A 16,419-nucleotide genomic window follows, 5' to 3' on the forward strand; every position below is an offset into this window, starting at 1 on the left:
AGGGAGACTGAGAGGAAGCCTTCCAAAGGAAGGGACAGGGCCACTCCCAGGCACGCCAGTGCATCAGTGCAGCCCTCACCTTGCTAAATCCTGTTGGAAAATTCAACTGTCCCCTCCTCAGCTCGGGGAGAGGCACAGCCTGCAGAAACTGGTGAGGGCGCTCTGCAATCACATCTGAACCGTGGCAGGCAGCAGCTTGCTCTTCATCGGGAAGTCCCCACAGGATTTCCTGCACATTGCTGCTCTCGACCGCTCAGCCCCACTGGTTCCAGCAAAGCAGGATGGTTTTCATCTCCTCCCTGAAAGCAGCAGGGCTGTGAAGTGCTTTTGGGAGCTCATAAATCATCTGTCAACCTGCACTGAGCCAGCTGTGCTTTGGCGGAAATGGAAAGAGCACATTGCACACACTGGTCCTGTAGTTCATGGTTTCCTGGACTCAGAAAGGGGCATCTTACATAAGTGTTTTGTAAGCATCTTTTAGCAAACTGCTTCCAGCTCTTTCAGCTCTCTCCCCCCCGCCCCCCCCCCCCCAAGAAACACAAGGCCTGGTAGCCTGGTAATTTATTTATTATGCTCAGGAACAGCCCCCAAACTGAGTTATTCTGAGTTATTCTTCTGTATTACTCTTCTGTAGTCTCCGCCCTGTGTCTGCGGCTGTGGACAATCTTGTGAGGGAAGTCCAGTCGATAAGGAAAAGGCTAGAAGAACTCAATGAACGTCTCAATGTCATCAGCAAAGCTGTCCTCCCCATCCGACTTAATGCTCTGCAGAGCCAAAGGCGTGGAAATACTCAGCTGCGGAGACTCCCAATGCACAGGAGAAGGTTGTATGCTCGCAGGAGACTTCAGAGGAGTTAATTCTCTACCAGAGAAAAAAAGGAAATCTTTATTATTTTTTTTTTCACCTGCTTAAGCCTTTCCTGATTGGATGCTGCTAGACAGAATAAAGCAAAGCACATACAAGATGGCTTTGCTGAGGAGACCAGAACTTCTGCATTTTGTTGCTCTCTTTCAACCCTACATTGGTAGGTCAAATCTGACCCTGTTCTTCAATGAAAGCTGTTTTGTGTCCCACGCAAAATGAGTTGAGAAGCTCAGTCTACTTGAGTGTGAATACCTTTAGGCTATGCAGTCATTCTTTCTGCTTACCAGGGTAAGCTGTTTCTATAAAGATCAGTTGAATTTCTCTGTCCTATTTTCACAGCACTCTGTCAGAAACAGCTGGGGAATTCAATCTTCAAAAGTGCTGAATGCCGGATGAATGCAGGAAGATAGATCAGTGCTTTGTACTTCCAGCTGGGTGGGGAGGGGGAGAGGAAGCTGTGTTTTAAAATATGGCCTTAACCTATTCTCCACCAGTGCAAAGAGTGCCCAGTTCATGTGTTCAGAGAGTGGGTGGGGTTGGAGAAACTTGGTCTATGTATATTGTTTCAAGAGTGAAGACATATCAGATTCTAGGAACCAAATTTCAACATCTTCGTTCTGCAGAGAGCTTTCTTTTAGCTACCTGAAGGTGTGCACTGAAAACCTTGTTATTCAACAGATATGTCCAGAACTTCCAACACTGTGAAAGACATCACAGTGACTTCTGCCAAGACCCTTGGAAAACAAGATGTTTTTCCAAAACTATTTAGATACCTAATAGCATAAATAGATGTCTACAAGGATTTTCCGAAATCGCTTAGGAGACAGTTTAGTTTCCAAAATCACAGGTAATTCAATTGGTGTCCGATTGGTAATTCAACTGGTGTCTAATTCACAGAGGATCTTCTCCACATGCAGACACAGACCTCCAGACATTTCCCCACATCCTTTAGCACAATTAAATTATATTAAAAAAAGAATAGCTACATACTACCAAGGTCTCAGGGAGTACACAGAATACCCTGCCTTCAGTTTGTCTTTGCCTGTCTGTGGCTTCTTGTCATCCTGGTGACAAACAATAGTCCAGAAATCAAGTTATGCACTGAATGGAGGATAGAGTGTGCTTGTTCTTCAGGTCTCTAAAGAGATTCTTACCCAGCACTGTAGCCAACTGCATACCTGAAATCTTTTGAAATGTAGATAGAAGAGTCAAAGAGAAAATAAACTATTTTTAAAGGTCTGAATGAAGCAATTTTAAAGGTCTGAATGAAGCAATTTATGAAAATAAAAATAAAGAATGAATTATGCCTAAATGGTTGTGGGTAAGGCTGGCATGAGAGCTGTTTTGCAAACAGTCTCCAGTCATAAATAGAGAGGATTTAAGGATTCCCAAGGCCTGAGTATATGGAAAGAAGTTCAGTGACATTACAGTAACTTTAAGAGGGAAGGGGAGAATCTAGCTTCATATGAAATCTTTCAAAATGAACCACAAGAATTAACTCAGTGAGCATTGTGGCTGGGATCTAGGAGATGAGTGGGGGAGTATGAGGAGTGTATGAAACAATCTGGTAAATATTTCCCGAGCGTAAATTCTGAATTCGGGTTTTCAGAAAATAACAAAACTCTAATTTGGTAAGTCTCTCCTTGGTTTTTGCTTAGGAATCTGAGACACTGTTTAACTAGAAAAGGAAAAAAATCAAGCCTGTAAAAAGGCTGTTTAAAAAAAAAAAAAGTCATGCTTTTGGCAAAGCTTTCCTCATAATTTCTAAGGAAATGTAGACTATTTTGATTCCAGAATATATTTTCCTTAATGACAGTGAATAACAGGAGAGAAAGGCCCCATCAACCTCCTCCTTGCTGCCCTGCATTCAGAGCTACGAGGCAGTGCTGGAGCACCAGCTGTACGCCTGCACCACTGCTGCTCCCTGCACGGGCTGCTCTGCACACCTTGCCTGGGGCTGTAGGGACTACTGGCCATCTCGGCCTTTCTGGAGGAAAAATACAACATAGATGTCAGCGTTCATTACCTGTTCACATTTCAGACACAAGCATCTCACCAGGCAACCTGAAGTTGTATAAAGTTGTATAAAATCCACCAAGGACAACATGAAACAGGACCATAAGACGTCTGGCCCAGGGAAGTCTCTCAGTCACAGGTGGCTGGAGGTGGGAGGCCAGGCCAGGCCACCACTGGCTTTGCCTTTTTACCCAAATGTCCACCAGCATCCCCTGTCGCAGACAGAAGACTGGGCACGATGGGACCCTCTGGTCTGACCCAGTCCATGTTTTCCTCCACTGATAGGTACAAATTGGTATTTTGGCAAAACTCAGCCCAGCAGAGAAAGTCAGCATTCGGTCCAAAAGAAAACAAATAACCTGCAGCACGCAACGTCTGTTACAACCACAGCTTCTTGCGTAACAGCAAACACACCAAATTTAATGGTTAATAGATGACTAGATCTGCACCCGTGTCACCCCTAGTCACCCTGTCACTGCCGGTCTGAGCACAGCCGCTGGGCTCGGCTGGTCACTGACTGCTTTGTCGTCGTAGGAGGGCCCTTATCAAGGGGGAAGCGCCTTAACGCCACATCTCTTCTGTCACATTTTTTTCTTTTTTGCTCCCTAGCAAAAGCCCTGGGGCTCCTCACCGGCACCCCTCTGCCCAGCTCCTGTCCTGCACCCCACGGGCCACCACGGGGGGCTTCACCCACGTAGATCGAGCCAGGTGTAAGAAAGCAAAATCGACAACAAGAATTATAACAAACGCAGAGTTTTTGCAGTTTTGGGAGAGCTAGGCCTACCCCCCTCACCCCGTCCATGTCCCCCCCCCACACTTTTGGCAGCCCTTGGGTCCCCTTTAGCCACTTTCCCCGACCATTTCCCCTCCTCTCCCCGCCCCGCTCCGCCCCGCCGCGGCCCGCGGCCGCTCCCTGCCGGCCGTGCTGCGCTGCGCTGCGCTGCGCTGCGCTGCGGGGGGACCGGGCCGGGCCGGGCCGGGCCGGGCCGGGCCGGGCGGTGTCGGCGACATGCTGGGCATGATCAAGAACTCCCTGCTGAGCACGGTGGAGGCATGGCCCCACCGGGTGCTGAGGAGGGGGGAGAAGGTAGGGGGCGGCCCGGCTGGGTGGCGCGGGGGTCCCACGGGAGGGGAGGCAGCGCGGAGGGAGGCTGCCCCCCCGGCTTGTGCCCCGGCTTCTTCCCCTTCGCCTTCCTCTTCGTCCGCCCCGGCTCCTGACCCTCGGCCTTCCCTCAGGAGCAGCTCAGCTACGAGGAGAGGGCGTGCGAAGGTGGGCAGTTTGCTGCCGTGGAGGTGGAGGGCAAACCCTTCGACGAGGCCTCGAAGGAAGGGGTGCTGAAGCTCCTCAAGTACGTCGGAGGAAGCAACGACAAGGGTGAGAGGCCGGGCGGCGTGTTCAAGCAGGAATGTGTTACCTTGCAGCTGGGATAATGCAAGGACAGGCACACGAGGATCTGTCACGGCGCTCAGGGTGCACGGTGGCTGATGAAATCCAGGGTAGCTGGGGCGCTTCGGTTCTGTGATCGCGCCTGGGAAGTCTGCCCTTGTAGGCAGGGAGATAACTTTTATGACCTTGAATTTTTATCGTGTAGCCTGGTTATTTTTATTCATGAAAGGGTAATGAACAATGAGCGTGCCTTTTAATGGTACTTCGCAGTGTTTTATAATGGTGCTTCCAGGTGATTGCCTCTAGTTCTCAACTTACTAAAGTATGTGAATCAATAATAATCCGTAACAGGCTGAGAAGACCACTGAGTAGATCTGAGGCATCTCATACCCTTCTCAGGCATGTGGTAGAGGGAGTTATGTAGTCTATATGGGAATAGGAGGTGGGTAGAGAAGAAAAGGGCATTTACAGCCCTACAGTTTCAGAAAGGTGATCACTGTTGCTGTAGGAGAAAGGGTACCTTCTGCAACATGGCACGGAGACAGGTATGGTATCGAAGTGCACAAATAAATGAGAAAGATGTCCTGATCTCAGCCCATTCTGTGCGTGATCAAGAACTCCCTGCTGATCACAACAGAGGCATGGCCCCACCGGAAAGTTGCAGGTTCGCTACTGCTGAAAGAAGAGGGAAGAAAAATGTTCTTGCATGCCATGTACTTCTGGGAAGTAATGAGCAGAAAAGAGGTATGCTATTCCTGGACTTGGGGAGCATATGGACAGTCCCGTTGAAAGCCAGACCAGCTGTGAGTTTTGGGCCACTGGAACTCGTAGGACATGTGGAAGCATTCGGAAGGGTTTGGGAGAAAGCTTCTGTCACCCAGTATTGGCTACGGCCTCACCACTAAGTATAGATGATAAAGATTTAAATACTCGTGTATTTAGATACTCATATATAAATGTGTCACTGCACAAGAACTGTAGGTCCTGTTGTGTTAGAGGTGATGTGTCAGAAGAGAGTGTGGCATGAGCTATAAAGTTGAGAGCCACAAAAACAAAACCAGTCATGAAAAACCATCCAGAAGTCAGTCACCTGAGGCCCTTACCTCCCAGGCTCCCCATGTAGTTAGTGGGGAGAGAGGTTTGGCTCAAGCAAAAGCCTGAAGGTTGTTCTGCATGCCTCAGAGTACCCTACTCTCTCAACTGGCTGTGCAAGGAGATCATGGTGAGGAGCCTTCCTAAAGCAAAATTAGCATTTACGAATCCCCTGTTAATGCTTTGAGTTCCTGAGAACCTAGGCTTCTGTAGTAATTTCTGTGTGTCTCTTTCAGGGGTTGGAATGGGCATGACTGCTCCTGTCTCCATCACTGCCTTTCCTGCTGAAGATGGATCCTTACAGCAGAAAGTGAAGGTCTATCTTCGAATCCCAAATCAGTTTCAAGCGAGTCCTCCTTGTCCTAGCGATGAAAGCATTAAGATTGAAGAGAGACAAGGGATGACCATTTATTCCACGTAAGGAACACATCCTGGGATTCCCAGTCCCAAGTGCTCAGGTCTCTGGGGTGCTCTGAAGGGCAGTGGTGTTTTTTACCAGGTGACTTGCTGGACAGGGGATGCATGTGGTAGAAGGAGATGGCAGGATCTTTCTAGACTGTGAAGGCAGGTGCTTTATGTCATTTCTTGTCATGATTCATGGTGCACAGATTTGGAATATGGATTATTTTTTTTAACTGGTAAAACAAGTGCAGGGGTTAGCCCTGAAAGGCTCTTTGTTTCACCTGAGGAGGTGAAGAGCCAGGGAGGGTGAATATGAAGGGACTGAGTCATTCCTAATCTCTGAAAACCATTGTTTTCCCCATTTTCTGGGATCAAGATGGTTCTTAGTCATCAAGGATGTCCCTTGGTGTGGTTCACATCAAATTATAGGAGTCAGATGAAGCCTAAATGTCAGAACCCATCATGGAGACAAGTGGCCATTGCATTGCTTCAAATCAACTTTGAATGGCTTTTGCTGTTGACTGAGTTAAGCTGGACTCAAGCCAGCATCACAGTAGTGATAAGCTCTTTATCCCATTTTTAACCCCTTGAATCCCATTTTTAACCCCTTTTAACCCCTGCCTCTTTGCTTGAACTATTTTGGCTGACTGAACTGTCCCGGGCTGCTGTCTCCTCCCATGCCTGTGACTGCTGCCTGGCCTTTGCTGTGGGTGTGGGCTGCTTCTGCAGCAACAGGCTGTTTTGTCTCAAACCTTGGCACTAAAGCAGGGCTGCTAGGTGCAGGCTGATGTGGAAACAATTTCTGTTTGTGGGAGATAAACATAAAACAGACCAATTCCAGCCCACCCCTTTAAAATAGCATTGTGGGCTGTAATTGCTAACATTTCTGTTCCCCGCCTCCCTTTTTCCTTGGGCTAGCTAGAGTTTGGCTTCCCTTCATGATCTTGCTTCCAGCAGACGGTCGTTCACACCCCAGTGAACATGGCTGTTGACAGCATTGGTGGAAGGACTGTGGGCTGAGCAGACTTGGAGATAACCTTGCTCTCTGGGAAGCTGTTCCTCTGATATGGCATTCATTCCAAGGGCAGGGCCATTCTGATGACTGATATACACGGGTCCGTTTGGGGTCTGTCAGTGGCTGTCAGTACCCTGGCTGTGTGACTTTGAGACTATTGATCTGTTGCAGACAGAGTGTGCTGGTTCTCAAAGAATGGTGCCTACGCAAGTGCATGCTGGTGGGACCTGGACCAAAATGAGTGGCTAAATATATTGTAGCTGTGCATTCTTCTCCTTCTCTTCCGTGCTGTGTTATTCCAGTGCTGCTCAGTACTTCTCCATGTTTGGCTTCTTTGCAGGCAGTTTGGCGGCTACGCCAAAGAGGTGGACTATGTAAACTATGCTGCCAAGCTGAAGTCTGCTCTGGGAAGTGAAGCTACGTACCGCAAGGATTTCTACTTCTGCAATGGTTACGACCCCCCTATGAAGCCTTATGGACGACGCAATGAGGTCTGGTTTGTGAAAGAGTGAGCATCTGGATCCCGGTGGTACTGCCTTGCACTAATAGCCTCCCCACACCACGTCCCTCTTCTTGTCAAAATAAACTAACAGTTTGGCAGAGGCAGAAAAACATAATCCCCTCCCTCTATACCTGTGCATTGCTCTTTTAAGGACTAACCATTTTAGAAGAACACTGCATAGCCCCCCCGATGATCATGCTCCTTCGTTCGAGACTTGAGTCCTCAACCACACAGACTCTCACGATCTCTCAGCGGCTTGCTTTTATCTCCCTCATGCTCCCAGAGCTCAATGCTGAGACAGCTGAAGTACTTAATTACCAAGACTGGTGCCTGACAGGAGTCACGTCCAAGTGCTGGCAGACTATTAGTCTTACCTGAGGCAGGCGGGGAACATGACGAGAGTGCATACAGGGACTTTTTTATCTTCTTGAGCTTGCTGCAGCTGTAAGATTCTGCTTTTATCTGTGCCATTTGAAAGGCAGTGTAAAGGGACATGAGCATTGCTACCAAAACAACACAGTGAAAATAGGCATCCTTTACATTTTCCAGTGTGTGCAGGAAAGCACCGTTTCTGTCATCTGACCAAGAAAAGTTACTTGAGGGAAGATTTCTGTTTGCAGCTGTCCCTTCTGTCTAAGGTGGGACATTTGGGGTTCTGTTTTGTCCTGATCTCAACCAGCAGCTGGACAATGTGACACAGAGACCCCAAGATCATTTCATCACCTTCCTATTACTTGTGTGTAATGTTTCTTTAAAACTAGCCTACACAAGGACCAAATTTGAAATGCAGGTGGTAATCTAATTGAATTAGAAAAATACAAACTGTGAAAAAAGCGGGTACCTATTACTTGCAATCTGAGGGTGCATTTGAAGAACAGTGAGCATCTAGTGGAACTGCTGTGGGTGCAGATCTTTATAAAACCTCTCCTTAAATGTTGTGAGTTTCAGAAAGGCTTCTCTGAGCAGCTGTCTTTAAAGAAAGAGGAAAGTCTGGTTCTTGAAAACTGGGATTTACACCAAATAATAAGTAGCCTTTCTGAAACTTCAAATACAATAGTAAGGGTGGGTCTTGTTTTAGGAACACTGTCAGTGTTTAATTGGCAGGCATCAAACCAACTTTTTAGCTGTCAGCTCTCTGCCAGACAGGAAGCAGAATGCCTGTAATGGAGACACACACACACACTGTGCTACAGTGGGTACTTGTATAATTCCTTAACTCCACTAAAAGAGATGCACTCCTCTGATGCTAAAGTGCCTCAAAGGTCAGGTGCTTTCCAAAAGCCATTTTCCTCCTAGAGCTGAAAGAGAGATTGTTCTGATGGAGTCCTGGGTTCTGACCAGTTGAGCTCTTTGACCTGTGCCTTCTTTTTGAGAACAAATCTTAGCAGTAATAGGAGAAAGCCTGAAGTTCTGATGTTTTTTTCTTTTCTCTTTTGCTGAGCCATATAAGAACTTTGCTGTGGACCTCACGACAGAGTTTCAGTTCCTTGTGTGCAAGAACTGCTAGCCAGGATGGGTAAAAAGCAGATGAGCAGTTAATTTTCAAAAAAAAAAATCAAGGGAAAAGTTATTCACCATGGTTAGTGATTGCAGCACAAGGGAAGAGAAATCGAAAGGAAATCAAGGATATGGTAGGTTATGAAGGCTCCTTAAAGGAGCAAAGGCCCTTCTAAGGCCATCCCCTGTGCAAAAGGTACCTGTTCGTGTCACATATTATTTTTGCCTGCATGGGTGAGGAATGGAGGGGTGTACTGCTGCACAGTTTATGCATTCCTGGGTTGATTTTGGAAGGCACATACAGACTGACTGTGGATACAGACCTTTCTGGGTACTGACAATGAATGTACTGCAGTGATCAAAATCCTGACATTTTTTAAAATTTCTCCTGTGAAATCTCAGATGTTAGGAAGACCAGTAATAAACCTGGTATGAACAGAGCTGCACATCTCAACAGCATGGTATAGAAGGAAGCTGTTTTTTTCTGTAATATGCATACACTATCTGAACAGAGAGCAAGCATGTCTTACCCAATAGTGAGAGTAGCCAGGTCTGTAGGATCTGCCTGTGCAGTCCTGCTCCTGGCCTTTTACATGCAGTAAACAGGGTACAGTTTCATAAACAGTGTTACTGATATCAAAAGCTTATGCAAATTCAGTTGCCTTTTCTATAAAAGCAAAGATGCCTGTGTTCTGTCTGCATTTTCTAGAGTTTTACATAAATACAATAATACTGTGAATTACAGTTTTTGTGCTGATCATTGACTTTGTGAGCTCAGTGGGAGTTGTTGATTTGGAAGACTTTGGGTTGCCAGTTTGGGCTACTAATCATGTCACAGTATCTGTATGTAGTCATAATGCTTTTTCCAATAAATTGCTATGTTGGGTATCTTGGTGTGGCCTTGCATTATCTGACTGTATGAAGTGGGAGCTGATGGAGTAATCTCTCTTTTCTTTTTTTTTTTTCTTTTTTTTTTTCATTGGTTTTAGCCACCTAAAGGCTTTGACTGATTTATTTGTGTTAATGTAGGAACTTGGAGAACTCACCTAAGGAAAACTGTGTTCACTTCTATGTTCCAAGGGCTGGGATTCATAGTGTTCAGGCAAATATTCGTGACTGTGCTTTTCAACATGCACTTCTATTCAAAAATGTTAGACATACTGTCACATGAAGGTCCAGCCAGCTTCCAGTGATGGACAGTACAGGAAACCTGAGGCAGAATACAGGATCAATGCAACTCTGTACTGATAATCCCTCTAAATATTCCCCTGGTCTCTAGGGGAATAGACTCTCCACAGTGTGGCTCAGGGCATTTTATTACTGTGTGTAGTAGACCCAGATAGACTTTTTCCCGTGCTTTTGTGCGGTTGCATTTTGGGCAAGCTTACTGTTGGTGGCATCCTTCCATCCTTTGGCAAGGAGCTCCTTGCATGTGGAAGGGCAGAAATACTCTTGATGAGGTTTCCAGCAGGTTGGCTCTCTGCTCTGGGCAGCAGGGCCAGCCAGCTTTTGGATATGTCTCCATCACTGGGTGGATGCTCCATTGCCATTAGAGGTGGTCTGGTAACCTCATTTTGCTGGGGCCAGGAGTGTAACCAAGCCAGAGGAACGCTCTGGATTTTTGACCCAAGATTAACATGGATGTACAAATACAGGGCAGGGGAAATCAAAAGGCTTGCTCCAGCACTTCAGTGCAATGGGGGGCTGCTTGGTGCTGGAGGTGAGCACAGCGAGGGCCATGTCTCTGCCCGTGCTCCTCTCCTGCAGCTCCTGGCATTCCTGTGGCAGCCGGTGCTGCTTCCTGGGGGGGATGCAGGCAGCCGAGGTCAGGCTGGGGGTTATCTCTGCCTGCCAGGAACAGGTGAGACAGTGCTGATAATTAGCTGATAGCTGTAATGCTTCTCCTTGTCAGTGGTGCCAGCACTCAGCCCCACACTCAGAGCGCTCTCCTGCCCTCCCCCTCAAATGAGTGGTGGTAAATGAGGCCCTCAGTGGGTGGGTGAGGCGTGTGAGCAGAGCCCTGCGTGGCACGGAGCAGTGCTGTGATGGCAATGGGGACAGCCACAGGTCAGGACAGCCGAGCATGGGCAGGCTCAATCTCTCATGAACCTCCAAAACATATATATCGATATATACGTATGTGTGTGCACGTGTATTACTACATGGATATGGTCATGTATACCTATATAGGTCATGTACAAGTAGGGGCCTCCAGACCTGATGCTTGCAGCTATTAGTCAGCTTCTGCTGTCGCAGAAGAACTTGCCAATGCAAACACAGCCACAGGGCAAACATTTGCAGACCAAGGCTTTAAGTCTGCTAGGATCAGAGCTTTGTTAGCTTCAGAAAGAGATACTTTCTTTTGTAGGCACATGCCTAAATATATCTAACCCTGCATTAAGAAGACGACAGCCTTGATAAAAGAGCTAATTGGTTAAGTTGTCCATATAAATTCTGGCAGGCTTACAATTCCCTAGCCACTTTGAGGGGATGGTTGATTTATGATGAATGAAGAAGTAACATCATTATTCCTCCATTTTCATCAATCACCATGGCAAAGGGTGCATGAGCAGCTATTGTGCTTGCGGTAGCAAATTTTCAGCTTTGCGAGGCTGCCCAAAGGCAAGGGGACAAGGGAAGAAGATGGTGGCTCCTAGCTCGCATCATCCCTCTTGCTGTAATTACAATACTACCTCTTTTATAATAGCACTCTGAGCAGTGGCTCTCCTCTCTGACAGCATTTCAGCCACACTGAGCTAAAAAAGAAATGCGTCTCTTAACAGGACCATAAGGAGCTTTGGATGTATAACGTCTCTATAAAATTGCTTGGCAACTTGATTTATGTGAGCAGGATCAGTGATAAAAGTGACTTCTCTGACAGTAATGGATGAAACACTTCCAGTCTAGCTGCTCTGTCTCTGCTCGGTGCCTATGCCAGCAGCAGGCTGGTTTTGTCAGCTCATTCATAATCTCTCTGCTTTGCTCTCAGTTTGCTCTCTTGTTGCACAAGACAGGTTTTGGCCATGGTGGATCCCTTTTTGCTAGTCCTCTGTGGGAGCTGCTGCAGAATATGGGTCAGTGCAAATGCTGCTTGATTTCTAGAGCAGCGTTTGTCTGAGTCCACGCCCAGGTGAGAGTTGGGTGCATGCTGCTCCCCTGACCCTCGTTCCTGCCCACCCTTCAGTTTCTATGGGGAGAAACTTGAGTGAATGGGGTGGAAGGAGGCACACTCTTCTTAGACTAAGTGCGGAGTTTGGCTGATCAGTGGCCCTAGGTCCTGGGGGAGCTTCAGGCATACCTTTCATGCTATCCAGATGACTGGGTTCAGGAACCTGAATTTTAGGTGGCGGTTTTTCAAAAGTACAAATGGAAGTGGAACATCCCAGAAACAGCATCCTGAAAGAAACCACTGGGATTTAGGTGCTTCAGCATCCTTGAGGACTTATATTCTCATGCGTATGGATCAACTCAGTGCCATGCACCGAGCATGTGATTCAGCGCAGTGTCTCCTGTTGTACATCCCCTGCAGCCTGGCCTGCCGTCTGGACTTAAAAATGCAGTGGCCCTTCTAATTCTCCAGGATCCTCCGAGCTGATGCAGCTGGACATCTTAGGCTGCAAACCCCTCACCAACCCCACTTACTTTGTGTGACCAAGACCCAAGAGAGAGAGGTGCAGAAAAGCAGTTCCTTGGCCATGCGCTGCAGCGCCCTGACCCTGCATCATGGCTCAGGTGTCAGGGTGGTGTTGGGAGTGTGACATTGGCAGTGTGGGCTGCTGCCTATGTTGGAACAGCAGAGCCCAGTCCCACTCTATGTGGGCAGCTGCACCACCCTGTCCATGTCTGAACCTGGAAGCTCAGTGGGTTTGAGCCTCATCCGTGCCTGGAGCACTGGAGGGGTGCTTGGTCTGCGTGAGGTGTGTGGTGGGGAGGTGCCTTCCATACATACTTCTGTTATCCCAAGGGAAAACAGAGAAGCATTGCCATGGCTATTATTCTCCCTTGAGTATTTTTCCAGAGCTTTCCAAACCAGTCTTTTTTTTTTTTTTTTTTTTTTTAATATCCCTAATGTTTAATTTAAGGTCTTTCTTAATTGGAGTCTGAAGAACTAATTGCAGTGTCTTCTGCTATTAGACAAAGAGTTCAGTCACCTTCCCACATGACCGATGAAGTACAAGACTAACAGAATTAAATGTTGCTCTTAGTATGAGAGGAGAGGATCTGAAATTTGACATGCATCATACTCAAACAAATGAGACAAATGAAACCTTTTACCCAAAGCGAAGTACCGAAATAAAAGGTAGTGTACGGCATGACAATTTTGGACACACTTTTCTGCTGGCAGATCTTTCTAGCTGTTTAATCACTGACTGTAGATGTTTCTCAATTCTCTTTATGAGTCATCTTTGCAAGGGAACATCTTTCCAAACCATCATGTACTGGCTCATTGAAATGTCTTCCATGAACTGTAGTATTATTTAGCAAGGGTACCCAGAAGAGGATGGTAGTTGGGATTAGTTACTGCACTGGTGTTTATTTGGGGTAATTGAGTTCATGTAAATCCACATCTTTCATTCTCCAGTACCTTGCTTCTACCTGCACAGTGGTACTTGTGCATGGGAAACCCAGGAGGAGCAAAAATCCTTTGAAGATGTAGGAGAGCGAGAGTTGTGCTGTCTCAGGGGGAAGATGGTGTGAGGCTGGGCTGGATGGACACAGCACCTTGGTTGCCCCATAACTCGTGTCTCTACCCCCTCCAGATAGGGTTTATGCTGTGATGGGTGCAGCACACCCTGTCTTGTGTAGGCCTGTCTCCTCCTTTCATTCTGGGGAACGAAGATCTCCCTGGAAATCCCCAAAACAACTCCGCTCCTGCTGTGTTGCCATCTGCTTTGTGCAAGACTTCGGTACACGCCTTTGTGGAGAGCCATGCTCTTCCTGCCCCAGGGAGGGGAAAAGCAGCAACCATGATTTTATGAGATACTGTGTCTTGGGAATCTGGCCTGAAACACCCTCTGGCTGGAAACCCAACCAGCCGATTTCAAAATGACGAGGGCCGTCCTGTGGATTTAGGAATGTGAATGGGGAAACAGGCCTATATAACTGGAAAATGCAGTTATGGTTTCAGGCATATGGAGCATCCAGTGGTGGTTTTGTTCTTCCCAGGTGTATTTTTTTGCTCTGATGGCACATGGCCCTCTACCTCCAAACCTCGCCTTCAGGGTAGGCAGTGCCCTTTTCCCCCTTCACTCCTTGTGGCCCACTCCAGGCACAGGTGGTTTTGGCTTTTTAACAGTTGCACAGGAGTTGTGTCTGAGGTCTGCCTGGATCCAGGAATGAAGCCCAGATCTTGAACCAGGGGAGTCATCTGGCTGAAGACAGCTCTCCACAGAGTTGGTTTTTAACCAGGGGCACGAGTTCATTTATATACATTGCAATGGTGCTGTGTCTGGAAAAGAACAAGAGAGAGTAATGCAAGTGTGGTTTTTTTGTTGTTGTTTTGTTTTGTTTTGTTTTTAATATATATATATATATTTTTTTCAGTAGTATATGAGTTAGGTTTTGGCTTTAAAAATTTTGTTTATTTTGAATGGAAGCCCAGAATGCACAGAATGTAGCAAAATTGCATACACACAAACAGGGATTTTTGTTTCACCTTTCAAGTTACTCCTGCTCATGATGGTAAGGCAATAGCATTTGAAAAGGCTATGGATGTTTTTCCTTTCCCTGGAAAGAAATATCTGAAAATAATAATCCTGAAGGAACAGTGGAAGCAGCTGCTTTCAGATTACTTTACTGAAAGCCACAAGATGCAACCAGGCACACCAAGGAGGTGGGGAGCTGCCACCCACCGGAGGGTCTCCTTGAGACTGCAGCTGCTTGTCCTGGGAGATGCAGCGACGGGGAGGAATGGGGGTCTCTCCAGACAGTCCTCATATGGAGGCAAACACAATCGCTTTCCAAAATCCTGCAATCAACAAATCCATTTATCATAAATAGCCGATGCACAGCCTACTGTTATGACAAACTCTTCTGGAACAAATCCAGCACCAGAATTATGATGAGCTAAAAATGATGTCTATTCCCATGGCTATAGACAGAGAGCTGCTACTCAGCAACAAATGTAACACCAAGTGCCGTAAAAATAGCCCCTGTGGAATTATTCAATGCTGGGGAGTTGTCATTTCAGAGGGGTAAAAATGGATCCGTTTTGTCACAAAATATGCATAATATGTATTCACAGTCTTATAAATAGCGTTTATAAAATTATGTGTGTAATTTTATCTTAAATTGATGCTGAGCAAACAGACAAAACAATCAACAAGAACTTAGCCCACAACTTTTGTTCTAGGGAGAAATCTTGGTTCCTTGTAACACCTTAGATAACTTCAACACTTTTGTCTTAGAAATGCAGATGTCAAAAGTGACCTTTCCTTCTCCCTGTCCCTCCTTTCTTTCTTTAGCACAGTTTTAGTAAAAAAAAAAAAAATATCTTGGTGTCCCAGATTTTACAAGTGGAGTCAAATGTGATGGAAATTCAGTTGCTGAAATGGGGCTCTAAGCCAGAGTTGGGGTCAGTAGCTGTGATATAGCCTGAATTGGCTCTAAAAGGAGCATTTGGGATGGTGCTCTTTGGATTCCTCTATCAGTACTCTCCTTCCTGATCCAGGTCATTCATCTCACTGCCTGTGCAGCACTGATGTAGGGACAAAGCACTGGCACTGGTGGGTAAAGTAGGTGAGGAGAGGTGCAAGTCTGACTCCATGGAGGCTGCTCAGCATCTTTCCTTTCCAACATGTTGGCTTTGCTGAAAGGCAGCAGATGCAAGTGTAAAGGCTTCCCTGCTGCCCTGCCCCGGGCTTTCCTTCCTGCCATCTCCCCTCAGAGCCCTGCTGAGGGTCCTTCTTAACTCTAAAGGTGGTCGCATCACATAGTGGTCAAAGCCCTAGGGAGGAGAAGGAGTTGGGAGTGGGGAAGAAGACGTGCAGGGAAAAAAATACTGGAACAGTGGAGCCATAGTGCAGCAGATCTCAGTGTGCCACCTCATAGGAGAGGGTGATGATTTTATTTGAAAACAAACCTGGCTTCATTCGTTCACTCTCTCATATCTGTACAGATATGAAAGATATATTTATACATATCATAAGCAGCTGGATGCCAGTATCTAAGTGGCAGTTTACTCTGGGAGAGATGGCCACAGCTGTCACCAGTGGGACAACGTCTGCCGGTGGGGTTGCCATCAGTGTTGCTGAGGAGCAGCAAAGCCCTAAGAGCAGAGCAGTTGTCCCCTGTTGGTAATTGATCGCCTCTGCAGCCTTTCAGAGCCTGGAAGAAGCAGGAGGCACATACCTGCCTGCAGTCTCCCTCCTCCAGCTCCGTGCCAGGTGGCCATAGGGACCTTCAGGCCATAGGGTAACTGCAGGGTGGGGAGCTGGGCGCACACATCAGGGGTGTCACCCCCCCATGACACCGTGCCTCAGAGCTGTGTTTGTGGTTGTGGCATCTCCTGATACAGTGCCCAAGTGGGTGCAGTTATTCTGTGCTGACCAGGGGGGATAGGGCAGTTTAAAAGCAAGATGCAGTGACTGAGAGAGGAGAATAAAATGGGCTCCCCAGAACAATGCAACTGCACAAGACGGCAGC

The 16,419-nt window shown here is 47.0% G+C and overlaps 1 protein-coding gene across 1 annotated transcript; it reads left to right on the plus strand.

The window, feature by feature from the left end:
* Nucleotides 1-3,773: 3,773 nt before the first annotated feature.
* Nucleotides 3,774-9,661, plus strand: HEBP1 (heme binding protein 1). Its single transcript, XM_035543991.2, has 4 exons — nt 3,774-3,967; nt 4,117-4,255; nt 5,596-5,776; nt 7,117-9,661. Exons 1-4 carry the CDS (start codon nt 3,890-3,892, stop codon nt 7,286-7,288), a joined length of 570 nt encoding a protein of 189 aa, XP_035399884.1. The 5' UTR covers nt 3,774-3,889; the 3' UTR covers nt 7,289-9,661.
* Nucleotides 9,662-16,419: the final 6,758 nt, after the last annotated feature.

The sequence above is a fragment of the Cygnus atratus genome, chromosome 1 (assembly GCF_013377495.2).
Source record: "Cygnus atratus isolate AKBS03 ecotype Queensland, Australia chromosome 1, CAtr_DNAZoo_HiC_assembly, whole genome shotgun sequence".
In the NCBI taxonomy this organism is placed as follows: Eukaryota; Metazoa; Chordata; class Aves; order Anseriformes; family Anatidae; genus Cygnus; species Cygnus atratus.

Coding starts and splice junctions, on each gene's coding strand:
- HEBP1 (XM_035543991.2), top strand. CDS start 3,890: ATGCTGGGCATGATCAAGAACTCCCTGCTGAGCACGGTGGAGGCATGG. Junction 3,968..4,116: donor TGCTGAGGAGGGGGGAGAAG/GTAGGGGGCGGC, acceptor GCCTTCCCTCAG/GAGCAGCTCAGCTACGAGGA. Junction 5,777..7,116: donor GGGATGACCATTTATTCCAC/GTAAGGAACACA, acceptor GCTTCTTTGCAG/GCAGTTTGGCGGCTACGCCA.